Source organism: Acipenser ruthenus, chromosome 15 (genome assembly GCF_902713425.1).
Source record: "Acipenser ruthenus chromosome 15, fAciRut3.2 maternal haplotype, whole genome shotgun sequence".
Lineage (NCBI taxonomy): Eukaryota > Metazoa > Chordata > Actinopteri > Acipenseriformes > Acipenseridae > Acipenser > Acipenser ruthenus.
Window position 1 is genome coordinate 10,709,617 of NC_081203.1, and position 18,690 is coordinate 10,728,306.

An 18,690-nucleotide genomic window follows, 5' to 3' on the forward strand; every position below is an offset into this window, starting at 1 on the left:
CACGCAGCACAACTGTCTCAGTCCAGGATAGGGAGACCAAATGGCAGAACCCCACAGCCTAAATAGTGCTGAGCCCTGCCCCTACAATCAGTGCACTGCCCCACCTCAGCCAATCGTCGAGCGCAGCACAGCTGATTACAATAATGGGGCTCAACCATGAGGTCCTGCCCCAAGTTAAGATGGCCGCCCCCACTGTGGCTTCTGCCCCAACCATGACTCAGCCATTCTCCTGTGTCTCGGTCCTTCCTGCACAGCGCTGCCAGTAGTCGGGAGGGCAAATTACAAGAGGGACTCCTTTCACTCCTGTCACAGCACTACAGGTCTATTGTACCCACAATAATTAAAAGTCTGTTTTTTTTTTTTGTAGTTATGAATGAGCCATTTCTCTTCTGAAGGCATTGCCATGTTGTTCGTTCACTGTGCTGTTGTATGTATTGTCTTTACTTATATTGTGTATAGCTATGTCTTATCCTAAGGGGAGGGGGTCAAGTTGAATAGTGTTTTCTAATGGATATAGTGTGCGCTGACACTGTCCTGGTGGATTTTCCAGCGGTTACTCTTTGTTAGGAAGGCGCTGGTGGAGGTGTAGTTTAATAAGGCATTGGGATCTCTGGCACCTGATTGTCCCGCGGTTACTCTTTGTTAGGAAGACGCTGGTGGAGGTGTTGTTTCATAAGGCATTGGGATCTCTGGCACCTGATTGTCCAGCGGTTACTCTTTGTTAGGAAGGCGCTGGTGGAGGTGTAGTTTAATAAGGCATTGGGGTCTCTGGCACCTGATTGTCCCGCGGTTACTCTTTGTTAGGAAGGCGCTGGTGGAGGTGTTGTTTAATAAAGCTCAGGGATCTCTGGCACCTGATTGTCTCGCGGTTACTCTTTGTTAGGAAGGCGCTGGTGGAGGTGTAGTTTAATAAGGCATTGGGATCTCTGGCACCTGATTGTCCCACCGTTACTCTTTGTTAGGAAGGCGCTGGTGGAGGTGTTGTTCAATAAGGCATTGGGGTCTCTGGCACCTGATTGTCCAGTGGTTACTCTTTGTTAGGAAGGCGCTGGTGGAGGTGTAGTTTAATAAGGCATTGGGGTCTCTGGCACCTGATTGTCCAGTGGTTACTCTTTGTTAGGAAGGCGCTGGTGGAGGTGTTGTTTAATAAAGCTCAGGGATCTCTGGCATCTGATTGTCTCGCGGTTACTCTTTGTTAGGAAGGCGCTGGTGGAGGTGTAGTTTAATAAGGCATTGGGATCTCTGGCACCTGATTGTCCCACCGTTACTCTTTGTTAGGAAGGCGCTGGTGGAGGTGTTGTTTAATAAAGCTCAGGGATCTCTGGCACCTGATTGTCCCGCGGTTACTCTTTGTTAGGAAGGCGCTGGTGGAGGTGTAGTTTAATAAGGCATTGGGATCTCTGGCACCTGATTGTCCCACCGTTACTCTTTGTTAGGAAGGCGCTGGTGGAGGTGTTGTTTAATAAAGCTCAGGGATCTCTGGCACCTGATTGTCTCGCGGTTACTCTTTGTTAGGAAGGCGCTGGTGGAGGTGTAGTTTAATAAGGCATTGGGATCTCTGGCACCTGATTGTCCCACCGTTACTCTTTGTTAGGAAGGCGCTGGTGGAGGTGTAGTTTAATAAGGCATTGGGGTCTCTGGCACCTGATTGTCCAGCGGTTACTCTTTGTTAGGAAGGCGCTGGTGGAGGTGTTGTTTAATAAGGCATTGGGATCTCTGGCACCTGATTGTCCAGTGGTTACTCTTTGTTAGGAAGGCGCTGGTGGAGGTGTTTAATAAGGCATTGGGGTCTCTGGCACCTGATTGTCCAGTGGTTACTCTTTGTTAGGAAGGCGCTGGTGGAGGTGTAGTTTAATAAGGCATTGGGGTCTCTGGCACCTGATTGTCCAGCGGTTACTCTTTGTTAGGAAGGCGCTGGTGGAGGTGTTGTTTAATAAGGCATTGGGATCTCTGGCACCTGATTGTCCAGTGGTTACTCTTTGTTAGGAAGGCGCTGGTGGAGGTGTTGTTTAATAAAGCTCAGGGATCTCTGGCACCTGATTGTCCAGCGGTTACTCTTTGTTAGGAAGGCGCTGGTGGAGGTGTTGTTTAATAAGGCATGGGGATCTCTGGCACCTGATTGTCCCGCGGTTACTCTTTGTTAGGAAGACGCTGGTGGAGGTGTTGTTTAATAAGGCATTGGGATCTCTGGCACCTTTGCTTCTTGTTTGCTCTCTGAGGGCTCTGGGTTGCTGCAATGAGACGATCATTACAGGAGCGCTCACCGGCATGAATAACAATGTCACACATATTCCAGGCTCGCAGCGGCAAAGTGAAATGTCACTCCTGTCAGGCAGCCAGTGCAGGTACTGTAGCAGACTGTAGTTGGCACAAATTGGAGACTTGAATATTCCCAGAGCATTGGGATGTTCTTCAATTGGGGCTGAAGAAAAACAGTTGTTAACCTATTAGCTGGTAGTGGATTGAAGGATTGACTGACACTGAGCGAGGGAGAGAGACTATAGGGAAAAGCCACTGGGTAACATGCTATATTGTCATTTCATGATTTAATCCACTTAATGCATGCCATCTCTGTCATGAGTAATAGCTGTCTGTCTTTACCCTATTGTGGTGTTGTTGTTGTTATTATTATTATTATTATTATTATTATTATTATTATTATTATTATTATTATTATTATTATTATTATTATTATTATTATTATTATAATTAGTAGTAGCAGTAATAGTATATAATTTAGTGTTATTGATAATATTATTTAGTATTGTTGTTCTTCATATTAAGAAAAAGAAAGTATGTATTATTATTATACACATATAAATACATTTTTGTGGCAAGAAATAAGAGTGTGATGATTGAGCAGGTGTCTAATTTTCAAATATAAACACAATAGCAAAAGTAGTCCAGAAGCATTTAAACTAGAAAGGAAGGGGGGAGAAAACAAAAAAACAGAAGGGAGACCACATCAAAACAAGGGCAACAACTCAGGTAAGACAACTATTAAATGTATTTATCTTAAAGCTAGAAGTCTCAGAAACAAAATGTTAGAACTTGAAGCTACTGCACTAACAAGTAACTACAATGTGATAGGTGTTACAGAAACTTGGTTGTCTGAGAGTGATGGAGACGAATATAATATTAGTGGGTACACACTATATAGGAAAGACAGGAAGGACAGAAGAGGCGGAGGGATAGCGCTATACATAAGAAATAGTCTTGAAGCCCAGGTGTTAAATCAGGACAAAGAAAACAATGCAGAATCAATATGGGTCAGAATAATGGACAAAAATTCAAAGGGCATAATAATAGGAGCATGCTATAGGCCGCCAAATTCAGACGCTGAGCAAAATAATCTGTTATACAATGACATTCGAAATGCGTGTAGAAAAGGAGAAGCCATACTAATGGGGGATTTCAACGTGCCCCATATAAAATGGGAGAACCCGGTGGAGAGTACGACGGACGAAATTGAAATGGTGGAAATGACAAATGTCTGTTTCCTAACGCAATTTGTCAAGGCACCGACTAGAGGGGAGGCATGCCTTGATTTAGTCTTTTCAAATAATGAAGACATTATTTTTAGTCATCTTTAGTCATAATTAGTAAGAGGGTGGCATCTATGTGGAGATAATCTAATTGGGCATTTCAAATTGGGTAGAAATGCAGGTAATAAAACAATGAAAAGGTGTATACAGATTAATCCATTGCACAATTAACAATTAATCACTGTGGTATTCATTAAAAATGGAAGTCATTAGTTAATCAGTTTTCACAGTCTTTAACACAGTCTCTCTCTCTCTCTCTCTCTCTCTCTCTCTCTCTCTCTCTCTCTGCAAAGTAAAGCTCTTGTTTCTTTATAACACATTATTTCACCTGATTCAAGGCTACAAATGTGTTATGTACAATACAGTAATACTTTGAAGACATAGTGTCGATATTCTAATTATTCCTGGTTTCTTGATTAGCAGTATTACAGTTATAATTTGATTATCTAAACAAGTTTTCATCCCCTGGTCCCAATTAGTTTGGTAAAGATTTTGCAGTCTTGTAGAAATTTGATTTTATTTAAAAATGGTAATTTATTGAAACCATATTTCAAGTGGTTTACTCATATTCACACAGAGTGGCTATTGAGCTGTGATCAGCAGTACAGCCAGGCCTGGTGCACCCATTCATCTGTACAGCTCAGGTAATTAAAACAATGTTCTGACACAGCTCCCCTCCTGACCTTACCCAAACAATGACTTCTGCTGCATCAACACATTAGCTGCAAATCGGATGCAGTTCTGTAAATATGGGTTAGCAGTGCTGTGAATATGTTCCACCCTCTATGAATGACACACATTCATGTAACTATAGCACAGAAAAGAATGTGCTAAACAAAAATGTGATTCAATCATTAAAATATTATTTCGTTTTTAACATTCAAACCCTTTTAATATCTGTGACAACTGGTGGAGCTGACTTATTGGGAGTTCAGCAAGTACCTGGCAAAATAATTTACAAAACACAGAAGATACAACTAATATGTCTGTTTTTATGTGTTTAGTACTAGGTATTGCATTGATTACAATATATTTATTTATCCTTTCAATATGTACAGTCTAATATTCTGCAAATAGCACAGCATTGTAATGCACAATGTAAGAAAGCTGTACACATACACACCCGTTCTGTGTGCTAGATTGGGTCAGAACATTTCAATACTGTACCGCAGCTTTCTCGCATTTCAGAGTTCGAATCTTAGGCTTCTATATTTAGTAGGGTGTAAATCAGATGGCTGATAAATGTGAGTGATATTAACGGGACTGGGATAATAACCAACGTGGTGTATCAGGAGCCAGTCCCTTAATAACTCTATAATCTGGGCGGGACGTTTCAATGTGGTGATTATAGGCAGAGGGTAACATTAAAACATGTGATAGTAAGTGTTTCAATGTGATGTGAAGCAGTTTAAAGCAATACTTTCCACATTTTCTAAATATTTATTTACTCGCCTATTTAAAATTGTATTATTTGTGTTTCTGCTTAGATCACTTTCACATTAGATGTCCTCACTCATCAAGAAAAGCAAATTGAAGCAATTACTTTATCATATTTTTATTATTTTTTTGAGTTTAAAGAAGCAAAAAAATATCAAACGAACGTTTCGACCATAAAATGGCCGTCCTCAGTATTTCTCATATTAAACTGCCAGCTGTACTCTGTTTAATGAACTATCAATTAATCAATTTTCTCATTGTCAACAATAAATAGGCTAATACCAATCAATTATTTCATCATATAATCAGCTCACATACATTAACAAGAATAAATTCTATAATGGAATGCACTAAGGATCTCAAATCATTATCATACTATGTCACAAAAGGGATTCAATCCAATTCCCCATTCATAACAAAAGGTGCAGTGGTATTAAGTGTATGTCCAGAAAGCCTCACATCTCATTATGTTTTGATTAATATCACCACCCATTCTTCCCATTTGGACCTTCTCAATACCAATGCATTTCAGTGCATGTACATTATGTTTAAACTCTTGAAAGTGTCTAGCTACTTACTGATGTAAGATCACTTCTTCTAATGGAACTTTTATGTTCACCTAGCCAAATTTTAGTTGTCTTGAAGTCTTACCTATATAACCAATACCACATGGACACAATAAGAAATAAATCACATTTGCAGTATTACGTGTAATCCTTGTTCTTACTTGAAATCTTTTCCCTGTACAAATGAATCAGTTTTAATCCGATTATTACAGAGGCACACTGAAGACAAGGAGAGCAGCCAGGTTTGATAGGGAGGATGGGACAGGGAGGTTTAAAGGAATCTGCATGAACCAACCAGTCCCTTAAATTGCGTGCCCTGCGATAAGTGAAAAGGGGAGGATCTTGAAAATAAGGCAGCAATTTCGAGTCAGTGGAAGGGATATGCCAGTGCTCGTCTATAACAGATTGTATAGCACTACTTTGTAAACCACATGTTGACAGGAAAATTACAGAAACAGCCTTTTACACGTTGTTCTCAACAGCTTGAGTTACCCAAACATCAGGGTAACCTCTCACTTGAAAACATTCAGTCATTGTTGCTGCCTTTTCTTCAGAATTCCCCTCCTTCGCACAGATCGCACAGTTTCTGAAGGAGGCTGGCTCTAGAAGTGACTACTAGTGGTGTGCAAGTGGAATGTGTACCCCCTTGTCCAGCGTGTAATGTATGTAACAGTTATGTAACAGTTACATAAATTACAGCTGCACTCTTACAGCGTTCATTTATTTAAACCAGCTCACTTGACACATTCAGCATATAGGAGTTATAAGCTACTATGTTCATTTGATATCAGAGACGGCAAGATAGTTATACAAAACACACCCAATAGGATATTAAACAAGTAAAATATTAAATAACTAGAAAGTGTAAATTATAGTCATCTGGTTACCTAGTACATTTTAAAAAAATAAAACTGTAGATTTCATATGGCCCCCCCCCTCCCCATGCCAGACTAGCTTTAACATGTATACCCCCATCACAGAATAGCTGTAACATGCATACCTCCCCCCACGCCTATCCCAGAATAGCATTAACATGCATACCTCCCCCCACCCCATCCCAGAATAGCATTAACATGTATACCTCTCCTCCCCCAACCCCATCCCAGAATAGCATTAACATGTATACCTCTCCTCCCCCAACCCCATCCCAGAATAGCATTAACATGCATACCTCCCCCCACGCCTATCCCAGAATAGCATTAACATGCATACCTCTCCTCCCCCCATCCTCTTGTTATTAAAACATACAGATTGCTGCCCTTATATATTGTGCCAACCCTCACATTGTATTCCGCAGAACTAAAGACCAAATGACTCACAAGAAAAATGCTCACAAGACACTTTTTAAGGTTAGAATTTGTATTGTAAGCAGGTTGACGTTCTGAGTTATTGTGCTCTTTAGGTTTAGCTTGTACACTCAGTGCTTTTATAGTCCCCCTCGTAGTGGAGTTTTTTCTTGGTGCTGCACATTTGAGTGAAGCTGAAACCCCAGGAGTGCTTCTCATACTATACAACAACAGTTTCATCAGGAATTCGTGTTGATTCAGGGTTTACCAGGGACAGGTTTGGAAGGGATCATGAACATGACCACAAGAGACTTTATTACATCATTCAAAGCATGGGCTGATTGATCACTTCACTGAGTCGTGTTGACTCAGTACACGTTTACATGGTCTCCTGGTAGTTTTCTGTAAAGTAGTTCCAAAGTCATGCACATAGTATTCAGAAAGCATATCAGAATAGCGTTACTGTTTTTAATCACAAAAAGATCTGTTTTAAGATGTAAATGAATATTACACAGAGAGTAGCTTCAAAGTCAATCTTCTTATATATTTTTTAACCCCCTTGGTTTTTCTGATGTTTGCAGTCATTTGGTGTGGCTCTGATTGTACACAAATGCAGTATTTTTCATGTATTGATGTATTGATTTATTTATCAGTCTGTGTTAAGGTGCTTTCACCTGAGTTCAGGAGCTGCTCTTCAATTCTAGTTACTTACCATAGATATATGTACCATAGGCTAGATAAGCTAAACTGGATTAAGTTTCCTTTTGTTTTGCTGGCGATACACTGCTCTGCACTAGATTGTACTGGTACTTACTAGCATACACCTTGGCTGATCTAGCCTACATTACCTATGTCTATGGCAGGCATCTAGAATGGAATAGCAGCTTCTGAACTTGTAGTAAAGGCAACAAATACACAAAAAATGCAATATCTGAGCAATTGCACAATGAAACATGAAGCACTCCGAATGACTGCAAACATCTTAACAAGCTAAGAAAACAGTATAGCAAGTAAGGGAATGTCATTTACAATTAATACAAATTAATATTCTGATTCTATGTGATATATGGGTTCTGGCTAGTGGCTGGTTAAATTATTACATATACACACACACACACACACACACTTTGATCTGACTTTACATGGGCTTTTGTTACAATAAGTTATTGAACATTCTGTCAATCTAGAATGATCACGCTGCAGGAGAAAGAAACTCCTGGTTACTATTTTCCTTTATTGTCTTGCCTGTATCTTTCGCTGGAATATGTATGTTATTAAAAGTATTTCCTGGTTTGAGGTATATCAACTTTAATCAAATAACCACATTTAGACCATGCGAAAAGTAGATACTGTATATACTTTTTTTATTATATAAATATGAAACCTGTAAATTGAAATGCTTAATAAACATCTTCTGTATTCCTTTATTTAGCATATTACAGAAGCCAATGTGCTCGTTGTGGAGCAGATAGCAGCAGGTGAAGCTCATTTTAAATGTGTAAATGCATGTCTAAACGAGTATGTATTCAATGAAAACGCTCAGACGTGTACACATGTCTAAGTGTTTAAGTGCTGTTTGATGCCTGTGAAGTTTGACACTAGACCCCTGAGTTACACCTATCTAAACACCTTAGTCGCTTTTGAAAATCGACCACAGTATGTTTAAGATAATACAAAATAAAACATTTATAAATAATGGGTTTCATATTTAATGCCAGAAGTTGAACTCCAATTTGGAATCATGGTTTATTCATTTAACATGATAGTGTGGAGCGTTTAGTGTTTGTGAGGCGCTACTACAAGATAAAGACACTGTAGGTGTACAGTCAGTGCATGCCCTTCCAAAGACTGTGATTAATGTATTGATCCAGTCCCTGGGTCCCCTGTTGAAGCTGCATGGCCTCTCTCTCTCTCTCTCTCTCTCTCTCTCTCTCTCTCTCTCTCTCTCTCTCTCTCTCTCTCTCTCTCTCTCTCTCTCTCTCTCTCTCTCTCTCTCTCTCTCTCTCTCTCTCTCTCTCTCTCTCTCTCTCTCTCTCTCTCTCTCTCTCTCTCTCTCTCTCTCTCTCTCTCTCTCTCTCTCTCTCTCGGGGTTAGATTATTCAGTGTGCTGCAGCTTCTCTGCTGGCTCCAGCTAACTCACTAACGATCGCCCTGCTAAGACGGGTGCCAGCAATCCCACTGCCTTCTGCAGCCAGCGCTAGCCCTTCATCTCATACGTGAGCTCAGTTGCAGCACTCTCTTGGTCTTGAAATGCATTTAATTTTTTTATATAAGTCAAACCTTGCTATCTGGACGTCATTGCATGTGCTGACTTTACTGGTTGGTTTGTACAGCTACAGTTTGTACACCTTTGTGTGCATCAACTACAGGAGCAGCCTTATAATCGTAGATGTTGGTTTACAACAACTGTAAATAATAACGTAAACTTGCTTACTATTAACTATGAAGTTGGAATTTGCTTTTGAAATTCTGGTGACTTTATAAATCACAAACATGGAGCACAAGTGCTTTAAGGTTAAGTAGACAGAACTCAAAATGATTTCTACTGCTTGAATGTTCCCGTGCCCAAATACAACAATCAGATCACCTCAAGCCATCCTCCTCATCCTCTTTCTTTTCTGTTTGGTTTCCATTATTAGATCTGATATATAAAACATGTCTTCTCAACATTGTTTTTGTTTCTTCTATGTTGTATAAAATCCAATATATTTTGTTATTATTGTTTTTGTGTTCACCACCAATGTTTCCGCCATTTTGTTTCCTTTGGTCCTCATTTGTGAGTTTCCCCTTTCATACATCCTGTTTCCATCATACATACCCCTATCATTTTTCTTTATTGTTCTGGTCATTAGAAACACATGTCATATCTTCACCCTTTTGTTTATGTTTTCATGTTTTGAGTTTTTACTGTGACTGAATTTTTACTGTGACCCTTTGATACAGCCTGAGCAACAGCGGCCCCCCCGGCCTCCCCCTCCAAAGCTCCAGCGCTCCACCCGGCCCGTGAGTAACGAAGACTTCCCTTCCTGCTCTCCCACTAACAGAAAACCCCTCATCTGCACGGCCCTGCCACGCTATACTATCTACATACTGAAAGCTTTTTTTACAGCTGTGTCCCTAAGTATTTGGCTACATTTCCGATAACAAAACCAAACGTTTATGCTGATAGATGAAAGCAGCGCGTGAATAAATGTGTCTATTATTAAACTGTAAGTGTATATTTCCCATGGAATTTGCTAACAATTTTTGTCAGGCTCATGCTGAACAGGGTTTATCATCGTATATCTGTGAATAATGATATACCCACTGGAAAACTTAAATTATTATATTCATTTGCACAGTATATTTTATTGATTCTCCTCAGAGCCCTTTTTATAAAAGTAAGAGTTAACAAATCAAAGTGTATGAAAGCATAGGTAACCATGGCAAAGCATAATACAAGCATGCCAAATATGTAAACATGTGTTAAATGCATAGAATAACCATGGGTAAAATTGCAAACTAGCACACTTATCCTAGTTCAGAAAATCCCTGTAGATATCCCAAACAGATTTCAGTACCAGTACACAATGGGGAATCTACACAAGCAGATAACCATTCTGGGTTATTTACGTGTTCATTGAGGCTTCAGCAGAAATGTTTTTGTTTTGATGGTGCCTGCCAGTACTTGTGGGGTGTTGTATGGTGTGGTTTAACCTATCTGGTGTTGAAGCAGTTTCTTCTTCAGCGGTTGCCTCGTTTGCGGCAGGGAGGACATATTTTTCCGCTCTGCTGTCTCTGCTGCATCTTGTGTGACTGTACTTCTGCTACTTAGCTATCCACACTCATGCACTGGACAGCTGCCCTGCTGGCAGCATGCTCTGCTCTGTTCTGGGGTGCTCACAATTGTGTTCATACTTGCATGGCTGTGATATACAGGAAAACACATCTTTGTAAGCCTGGTCATTATTTTCAACACAAATACTTGGTTGTCTGTATTGTAGTGTGCTTTAGATATAGGGTTATGCCATACTAATTCAACCAGAGCCGTTGCCCGACCGTCTCAGATTTTGCAAGAAAAATCCACCTGGTGTTTTTTGGGCATGCTGAGGTCAGAAACGCTAATCTTATTTTTTTTTTTTGAAATTTCCCCTTCGAGCTGTGACCTGGCAAAGGTCAACCTAAAGTGAAAAAGTGACTGTGACAGGGATGGCTGAGTGGTCTGACGTCAGGCAGAAGCAGGAACAAAAATACTGACACCAGGGCAGTACTGCAGTTCAAAAAGGCTTGCGCCGTTTTTATTAAGCAAACAAAAATAAAATAAATATTTAAACAAAAATAAACTTTGCGCTCACAGAGCTAAATAAAAGGTTTCAAACAACAACAAATCACGAACACAAAATAACTGCAACACAGGTCAGGCTGGGCAGATTGCTTACTTTCTTTCTCTCGTTTCTCCGTCACTCCTCTCGCACACTCTCTCCTTCTGACACCCACCTCGAGCTAGAGAGCTGCAGGCTTTTTATAACAGGTGACCATCTCCCGATTAGCAACAAATTAAATCACCTAATTAATTCGGGAGATGGCCACCTTCTGCACGAGTTTTAATTATGTTGTGGATGGGGCTACCCATCCACGCTAAACAAAACAAACCGGCTACGCCGTCAAAGTACAAAACAATACCAAAACATACAGCGCTCGCCGTCATACATTTAAATACAATAAAACAAATCATAAAACAAAACAAATACAAAATACACTGCACATGGGCGGAGGGGACTCTGTTCTAAAAATAAACAAACAATATGATTAAACAGCAGGGCTTTTCTTCCGCCCTGCTACATATCCCCCTCCTTGTGCGAAGCACACATGGCCCCAACGGCCACCTCCCCCCTCAGTCTCAATGTCCTGGAAGAGGGGGAAGCAAGTTGTTTCTGGGGGGTGGCCATGGTGGAATCTCTGGCACCCCCCAATTCTTCGTGGCCGGCAGCTCCCTCTTCCGGGGCTCCCGCCACACTCTATCCTGCCGCGAAGTTGCGGCTGGGGGAGCTGGTCTCCTGACCTTCCCCCTCCTCTTCACGGCCAGCAGTTCCCCTCCGTGGGGCTCTGATCACACAATCTCCTGCCGCGAAAGTGCGGCTGGGGGAGCTGGTCTCCGGACCTCTCCACCTTTCTTCTTGGCCGTCCGTTCCCTTCCGTGGGGCTCCGGCCATAGTGTAGTGACCCCAGGCGAGGCAGGATCCCTGGCGACCCCAGGCGAAGCAGGATCCCTGGCGACCCCAGGCGACGGCAGCGGACCCTCGGGAGGCGACGGCAGCGGACCCTCGGGAGGCGACGGCAGCGGCAGCGGACCCTCGGGAGGCGACAGCAGCGACAGCAGACCCTCGGGAGGCGACGGCAGCGGCAGCGGACCCTCGGGAGGCGACGGCAGCAGCAGCGGACCCTCGGGAGGCGACGGCAGCAGTAGCGGACCCTCGGGAGGCGACGGCAGCGGCAGCGGACCCTCGGGAGGCGACGGCAGCGGGAGCGGACCCTCGGGAGGCGACGCAGGACCGGCAGCAACCCTAGGAGACGCAAGGGAGACACAGGCGACCCCAGGCGATGCCGACGGCGGGAGGGGAGCCCCTGGCCATGAAGGCGGCAGCAGGAGCTCCACTTCTCCCAATGGTGGTGGTGGTGGTGGAGGTAGAGGTAGCTCCTGCTCCTCTCCTCTTGACGATAAAGGCGGCAGGGGCTCCTCCCCTTCTGGCGGCCAAGGCGGCAGGGGCTCCTCCCCTTCTGGCGGCCAAGGCGGCAGGGGCTCCTCCCCTTCTGGCAGCGAAGGCGGCTCCTCCCCTTCTGGCAGCGAAGGCGGCAGGGCCTCCTCCCCTTCAGGCTGCAAAGGCGGCAGGGGCTCCTCCCCTTCTGGCTGCAAAGGCAGCAGGGGCGCCTCCTCTTCTGGCTGCAACAGGGAAACCAGCAGGCATGTTCCCTCTGCTGGCAGTGGTGGAAGCGGAACCAGCAGGCATGCTCCCTCTGCTGGTGGTGGTGGGAGCGACAAATCGTCCTCCCATGGAGGTGGCACCAGCAGGAACTCTCTCTCTGCTGGCGGTGGTGGGAGTGACACGTCGTCCTCCCACGGCGGTGGAGGTGGAACCAGCAGGTATGCTCCCTCTGCTGGCGGTGGTGGGAGTGACACGTCGTCCTCCCACGGCGGTGGAGGTGGAACCAGCAGGTATGCTCCCTCTGCTGGCGGTGGTGGGAGTGACACGTCGTCCTCCCACGGCGGTGGAGGTGGAACCAGCAGGTATGCTCCCTCTGCTGGCGGAGGTGGGAGCGACACACAGTCCTCCTCTGCTGGCGGATACCTGGGCTGTGGATGTTCGGCCTTCCCCCTTTTGGGCTGCGGACGCACTGGCTCCTCCCTCTTGGGCTGTGGACGCACTGGCTCCTCCCTCTTGGGCTGCGGACGCACTGGCTCCTCCCTCCTGGGCTGTGGACGCACTGGCTCCTCCCTCTTGGGCTGTGGATGCACCGACTCCCTCTCCAGGTCTCCTCTCTCAGGTGGTGACGGGACCAGCAGGCACTCTCCCCCTGCTGGTGGGAATGGGCGCAGCAGGCACCCCTCTGACAGGAGAGAGCAGTTGAGTGGAGAATGCCCCCGCTCACCGCAGATGGGGCACCAGCAGTCATGCATGACTGCCCGGAGGATGGCATCCCAGCTGCTCTCCCGCTTGGTGGCCGCGGCTGGTAGCTCCCGCTTCTGGGGTCTCCCCCGGGGTATCTGGTCCTGGCTCGCTTGGGCAGCCCATTCCTCTCCCTGGTATTGGGTGGGGCAGATGGCCACGGTGTGCCCAAACTCCCCACAACCAGGGCACCACTCCTCCACCACAACAACCCCTGGTGGCTGCTGTTGCAGCTGCTTTCTGCAGCTCTTCCTCCTCTCTCCTCTCATCTTTCTTCCTCCCATCCTCCTCTTCACTCTCCTTTCACACAATTAGAAACGAAAAAAAAAAATGAAAAAGCTGCAGTACCCTCTTCTGCCTGCGTCCTGGGGGCGCTACGATCCCACGCAGGACACCGCGTGTGACAGCGATGACGAGTGGTCTGACGTCAGGCAGAAGCAGGAACAAAACTGCTGACACCAGGGCAGTACTGCAGTTCAAAAAGGCTTGCGTCGTTTTTATTAAGCAAACAAAAATAAAATAAATATTTAAACAAAAATAAACTTTGCGCTCACAGAGCTAAATAAAAGGTTTCAAACAACAACAAATCACGAACACAAAATAACTGCAACACAGGTCAGGCTGGGCAGATTGCCTTCACTGTTCCTATGTTTACTTTCTTTCTCTCGTTTCTCCCTCACTCCTCTCGCACACTCTCTCCTTCTGACACCCACCTCGAGCTAGAGAGCTGCAGGCTTTTTATAACAGGTGACCATCTCCCGATTTAGCAACAAATTAAATCACCTAATTAATTCGGGAGATGGCCACCTTCTGCATGAGTTTTAATTATGTTGTGGATGGGGCTACCCATCCACGCTAAACAAAACAAATCGGCTAAATACAAAACAATACCAAAACATACAGCGCTCGCCGTCATACATTTAAATACAATAAAACAAATCATAAAACAAAACAAATACAAAAAACACTGCACATGGGCGGAAGGGACTCTGTTCTAAAAATAAACAAACAATATGTTTAAACAGCAGGGCTTTTCTTCCGCCCTGCTACAGTGACCCTAACCAGAAAAATCACCCTGGGCTCAGCTTAGACGCTACCATCATGTGCAGCACCTCGTTTGACTTGTAATGAATAGGGCTTTTGAAAAAAAAAATACCAGGAGCACCCAACTCACTTTTGGCAAGTTGCCAGACATAAAATGTTAGTATTGCTGTAAGAACCTTAGGGACCACTCTTAAATTTTGTGAAACACTTTTGGTTTCAAGTCCCCCCACCAGTCATTAACCCCCTCTGAAATTTGAATTTTTGGTATTTCTACCCAAAGTTAAGTTTAAGTTTAGACTGAAATAACTCATATGGAGGGGCTCCAAAAAATCACCCAAAGATATTTTTGGATAGATTCAAGAATCAAGCATTGATTTCTGTTACAGTGACACATTTGAAACCACCAAAACCTCAATTAGTTGCATTTTAAAAACTACACTAATAGATAACACTATGTAACACAATTTTTGTTCCTGGGTAGTAAGTGTTATTTCCTAATTGCTTATGCCTCAAAAGTATAGAAAATGGCTATTATTCCCCACAAACTTTGCTTTTGTGACCAGGACAGTGATATTTTGAAATTTACCTATTTCCAATGAGAAAACGGGCGAATTTGTGTCTTTTCGTTCACATAAAGTCAGAAAAAAACAACATATGAATCCAAATTAACATGTATTTATACTAAAGTAATACAAAAATGACTACAAAAGATTTAGAAGTGAGTAGTTTTTCGAGATTTACGATTATACTGTAAATCACTTTCACGAATCAGCCCCCAAATGTAGTCTCCCATCATGTTCTCGTTATACTGTCCTTGGTAGCGGCGTTCAAAGTCCAGTATATCCTGGTGGAAGCGCTCGCCTTGCTCCTCCGAGTACGCTCCCATGTTCTCCTTGAATTTATCAAGATGAGCATCAAGGATATGGACTTTGAGGGACATCCTACAGCCCATTGTGCCGTAGTTCTTCACCAGAGTCTCAACCAGCTCCACATAGTTTTCGGCCTTGTGATTGCCCAGGAAGCCCCGAACCACTGCGACAAAGCTGTTCCAAGCCGCTTTCTCCTTACTAGTGAGCTTCTTGGGGAATTCATTGCACTCCAGGATCTTCTTTATCTGTGGTCCGACGAAGACACCAGCTTTGGCCTTTGCCTCAGACAGCTTAGGGAAGAAGTCTTGAAGATACTTGAAGGCTGCCGACTCCTTATCTAGAGCTCTGACAAATTGTTTCATAAGGCCCAATTTGATGTGCAGTGGTGGCATCAGCAACTTCCGGGGGTCCACCAGTGGCTCCCACTTGACGTTGTTCCTCCCCACAGAGAACTCAGTCCGCTGTGGCCAGTCCCGCCTGTGGTAGTGCGCCTTGGTGTCCCTGCTGTCCCAAAGGCAAAGATAGCAGGGAAACTTGGCAAAACCGCCTTGGAGACCATTGCCACCATTTTGAAGTCTCCTATGACCTTGATGCCATCTCAGAAAAATGCAGATATGTATCCACTTAGGCAGCTAGAACTAAACTGAACTGGTGGGCTTAAGGCCCCTGTATTTATACTACTCAGCACTGAATCTATCTGGAATGTTCTGGAAAATAGGTAAATTTCAAAATATCACTGTCCTGGTCACAAAAGCAAAGTTTGTGGGGAATAATAGCCATTTTCTATACTTTTGAGGCATAAGCAATTAGGAAATAACACTTACTACCCAGGAACAAAAAAATAAATAATAATTGTTACACGGTGTAATCAGCCATATGTCTGCTCGATTTTGCAGAAAATTATATGCCCAAGGATTTCATTGGGACAATTCTCAGGCAACACTCCATCGGTTTGTGTTCTACTTCTGTTGGGATGATGAACTTAAGCACATGAGTGTTGCAGTGATGAGCAATGAAATGCAACACTCCACGTCGATACTGTATGCATTTCAGAAGGAGGGAGGTCCCTGAATGAAACACATACATTACTTCAGTGACGGAGCTGCTAGGCAGTACAAGAAATGCAGAAACTTCACCAACCTTAGCTTGAACCGCAAACAGAAACTGCTGCCGCAAAGCATTCCTTAAAAAGTCTTAAAATAGCATTGCGCTTGTTTAGTACATTTCACCCAAGACTTCAACTCATTTGCAACTGGTTTGCGACTATTGCGACAGGCGCAACAGTTTAGTACAGCTACCCCTTAGTGTGGTACAGACTACCACAAACCCTTACTGAACAGTCCCAGTTGGTTTGTCTACATTCTACTCTGTACGGAAGAAGCATATTATTATAAATACCATGTTAAAGTAACTTTATCATGACTGGATTTTAGCTTCCATGTACATACATATGTATATTGTAAGAATGTTCTAATGAAATATTCTTCTAGCATTATTTTAAATGTACTTTGTTTTGTTTTGAAAGCTCCTTCACACATGTTTTCCTTCTCACTTAGTGTAAGAAGCACTTCTTCCTTGCTGTTTTTCTCTTTTTCAAAGCTACTAATTGTTTTGCAGACATGCATTAGCACAGGATGTTTATGATGTCATTAAAAGTTTTTCTTTAAAGATGAGTTTCTTGTAACGGATTTGTGACAGTGCTAATTTGTTTGGGGGGTATAAAAAAAGTCTTAAGTGACAGGAGCAGAGAAACAGACTGGGTTCCTCTCAAGCAAATTCTTCACTGTATACAAATTCCAGACGAACAGTGATGGTCATACACAACTACAGTACAACCTCCCTGGTCACCTCAGTATAAAGAAGGCCACCTTCAATATGAAGGACACCCCTTTTATTCTGTATTATTGGCAGTCCCAACATACCAAACCTCGGTTTAATTACCATTATGTAACTCATTTAGTTTGGAAACTAGAATAGTTTGCATGAAAGAAAATGTTATAAATAATAACCAGAACATTGTTAACCAGTTAAATAAACTGGTTATTTTTTTTTAAACAAACAAAATAACCATGGTCTTAATTTTGTGTACCTTTAGTAGTAAGGCCACCCCCTGTTAGGTTATTATTATTATTATTATTATTATTATTATTATTATTATTATTATTATTATTATTATTATTATTATTATTATTATTTGTCCAAAGCCACTTACAGAAAATTAAGCAAAATATAAAAAGAATATAAATAACAGGCAATAAAAATACAAAACAAACACACATAGACAATATATACAAAATAATTATAAATAAAATACAAAAAGATATATAAATAGGAATTTACAAATAAAGATTGAATAAGTGGGTTTTGAGAAGATGGTGAAAAGCAGTTAAAGACTGAACAGTCCTGAGGATAACCGGTAGCTGGTTACACCAGGGGCGGACGAGGGAAGAGAAGGAGCGAGCACAGGAGGAAAGACCGGGAAGAGAAGGCATAACAAGTCGGCCTGTAGAGGATGAGCGGAGAGGACAAGAGGGAATATAAGGAGACACAAGGGTTTGGAGCTAGGAAAGGGCAGTATGATGAATAGAGCGATAAGCAAGAGCAAGGGTCTTAAATTGGATTTGAGCAGATATAGGTATCCAGTGGAGAGTGTGAAGCAGAGGGGTAGCGTGAGAGTAGTGGGGTTGGGAATACCTGATGAGCAGCAGAATTTTGAATAAGTTGAAGAGGACGAATAGCCAAAGCAGGGAGACCAGCGAGGAAACAGTTACAATAATCCAATCTAGAAAGAACAAGAGCTTGGACCAGGAGCTGAGTGGAATAAGTAGATAGAAAAGGGCAGATTCTGTAGATGTTGCTAAGAAAGAAACGACAGGTACATTTTAGTGAAGACGTGTGTTGAGAATAGGAGAGGGAGACTGAGACAGAGATAGAGGTCAGAGGAGAAGTAGAAGAAACGTAAAGGAGGTCAGATTTAGAAAGGTTGACTTTGAGGTGATGTGAATGTGAATGTCCCAGCTCTGAGTATCATCAGCATATAGATGATATGAGAAGCCAAAAGAGTATCTAGTGAGTGGGTACAGAGTGAGAATAGAAGGGGTCCTAGGACAGATCCTTGAGGTACACCTGTAGAGAGGGGGCAAGGAGAAGAGAGAGCCACACCAAGAAACCTGAAAAGAACGGGTAGAAAGATAGGAGGAAAACCAGGCAAAAGCAGTGCCTGAGATTCCTAGATCAGAGAGAGAAGAAAGGAAAAAAGCACGATTGACAAAGACAGAGGAGAGGGAAGCAACACGAGC

At 43.2% G+C, this 18,690-nt stretch overlaps 1 protein-coding gene across 4 annotated transcripts in view; it reads left to right on the top strand.

Annotated features, from left to right (window-relative positions):
• The window catches only part of LOC117422328 (DENN domain-containing protein 1A-like), a 366,743-nt gene that overhangs the window by 319,532 nt on the left and 28,521 nt on the right, over positions 1-18,690 (top strand). Inside the window, exon 20 of one of the 4 annotated variants that reach the window (XM_058987167.1) lies at positions 9,778-9,837. The exons of the other annotated variants lie outside the window; for them this stretch is intronic. Coding sequence (XP_058843150.1) covers positions 9,778-9,837 — 60 coding nt within the window. The remainder of the gene's footprint in view (positions 1-9,777; positions 9,838-18,690) is intronic. 4 annotated transcript variants of the gene reach the window in all.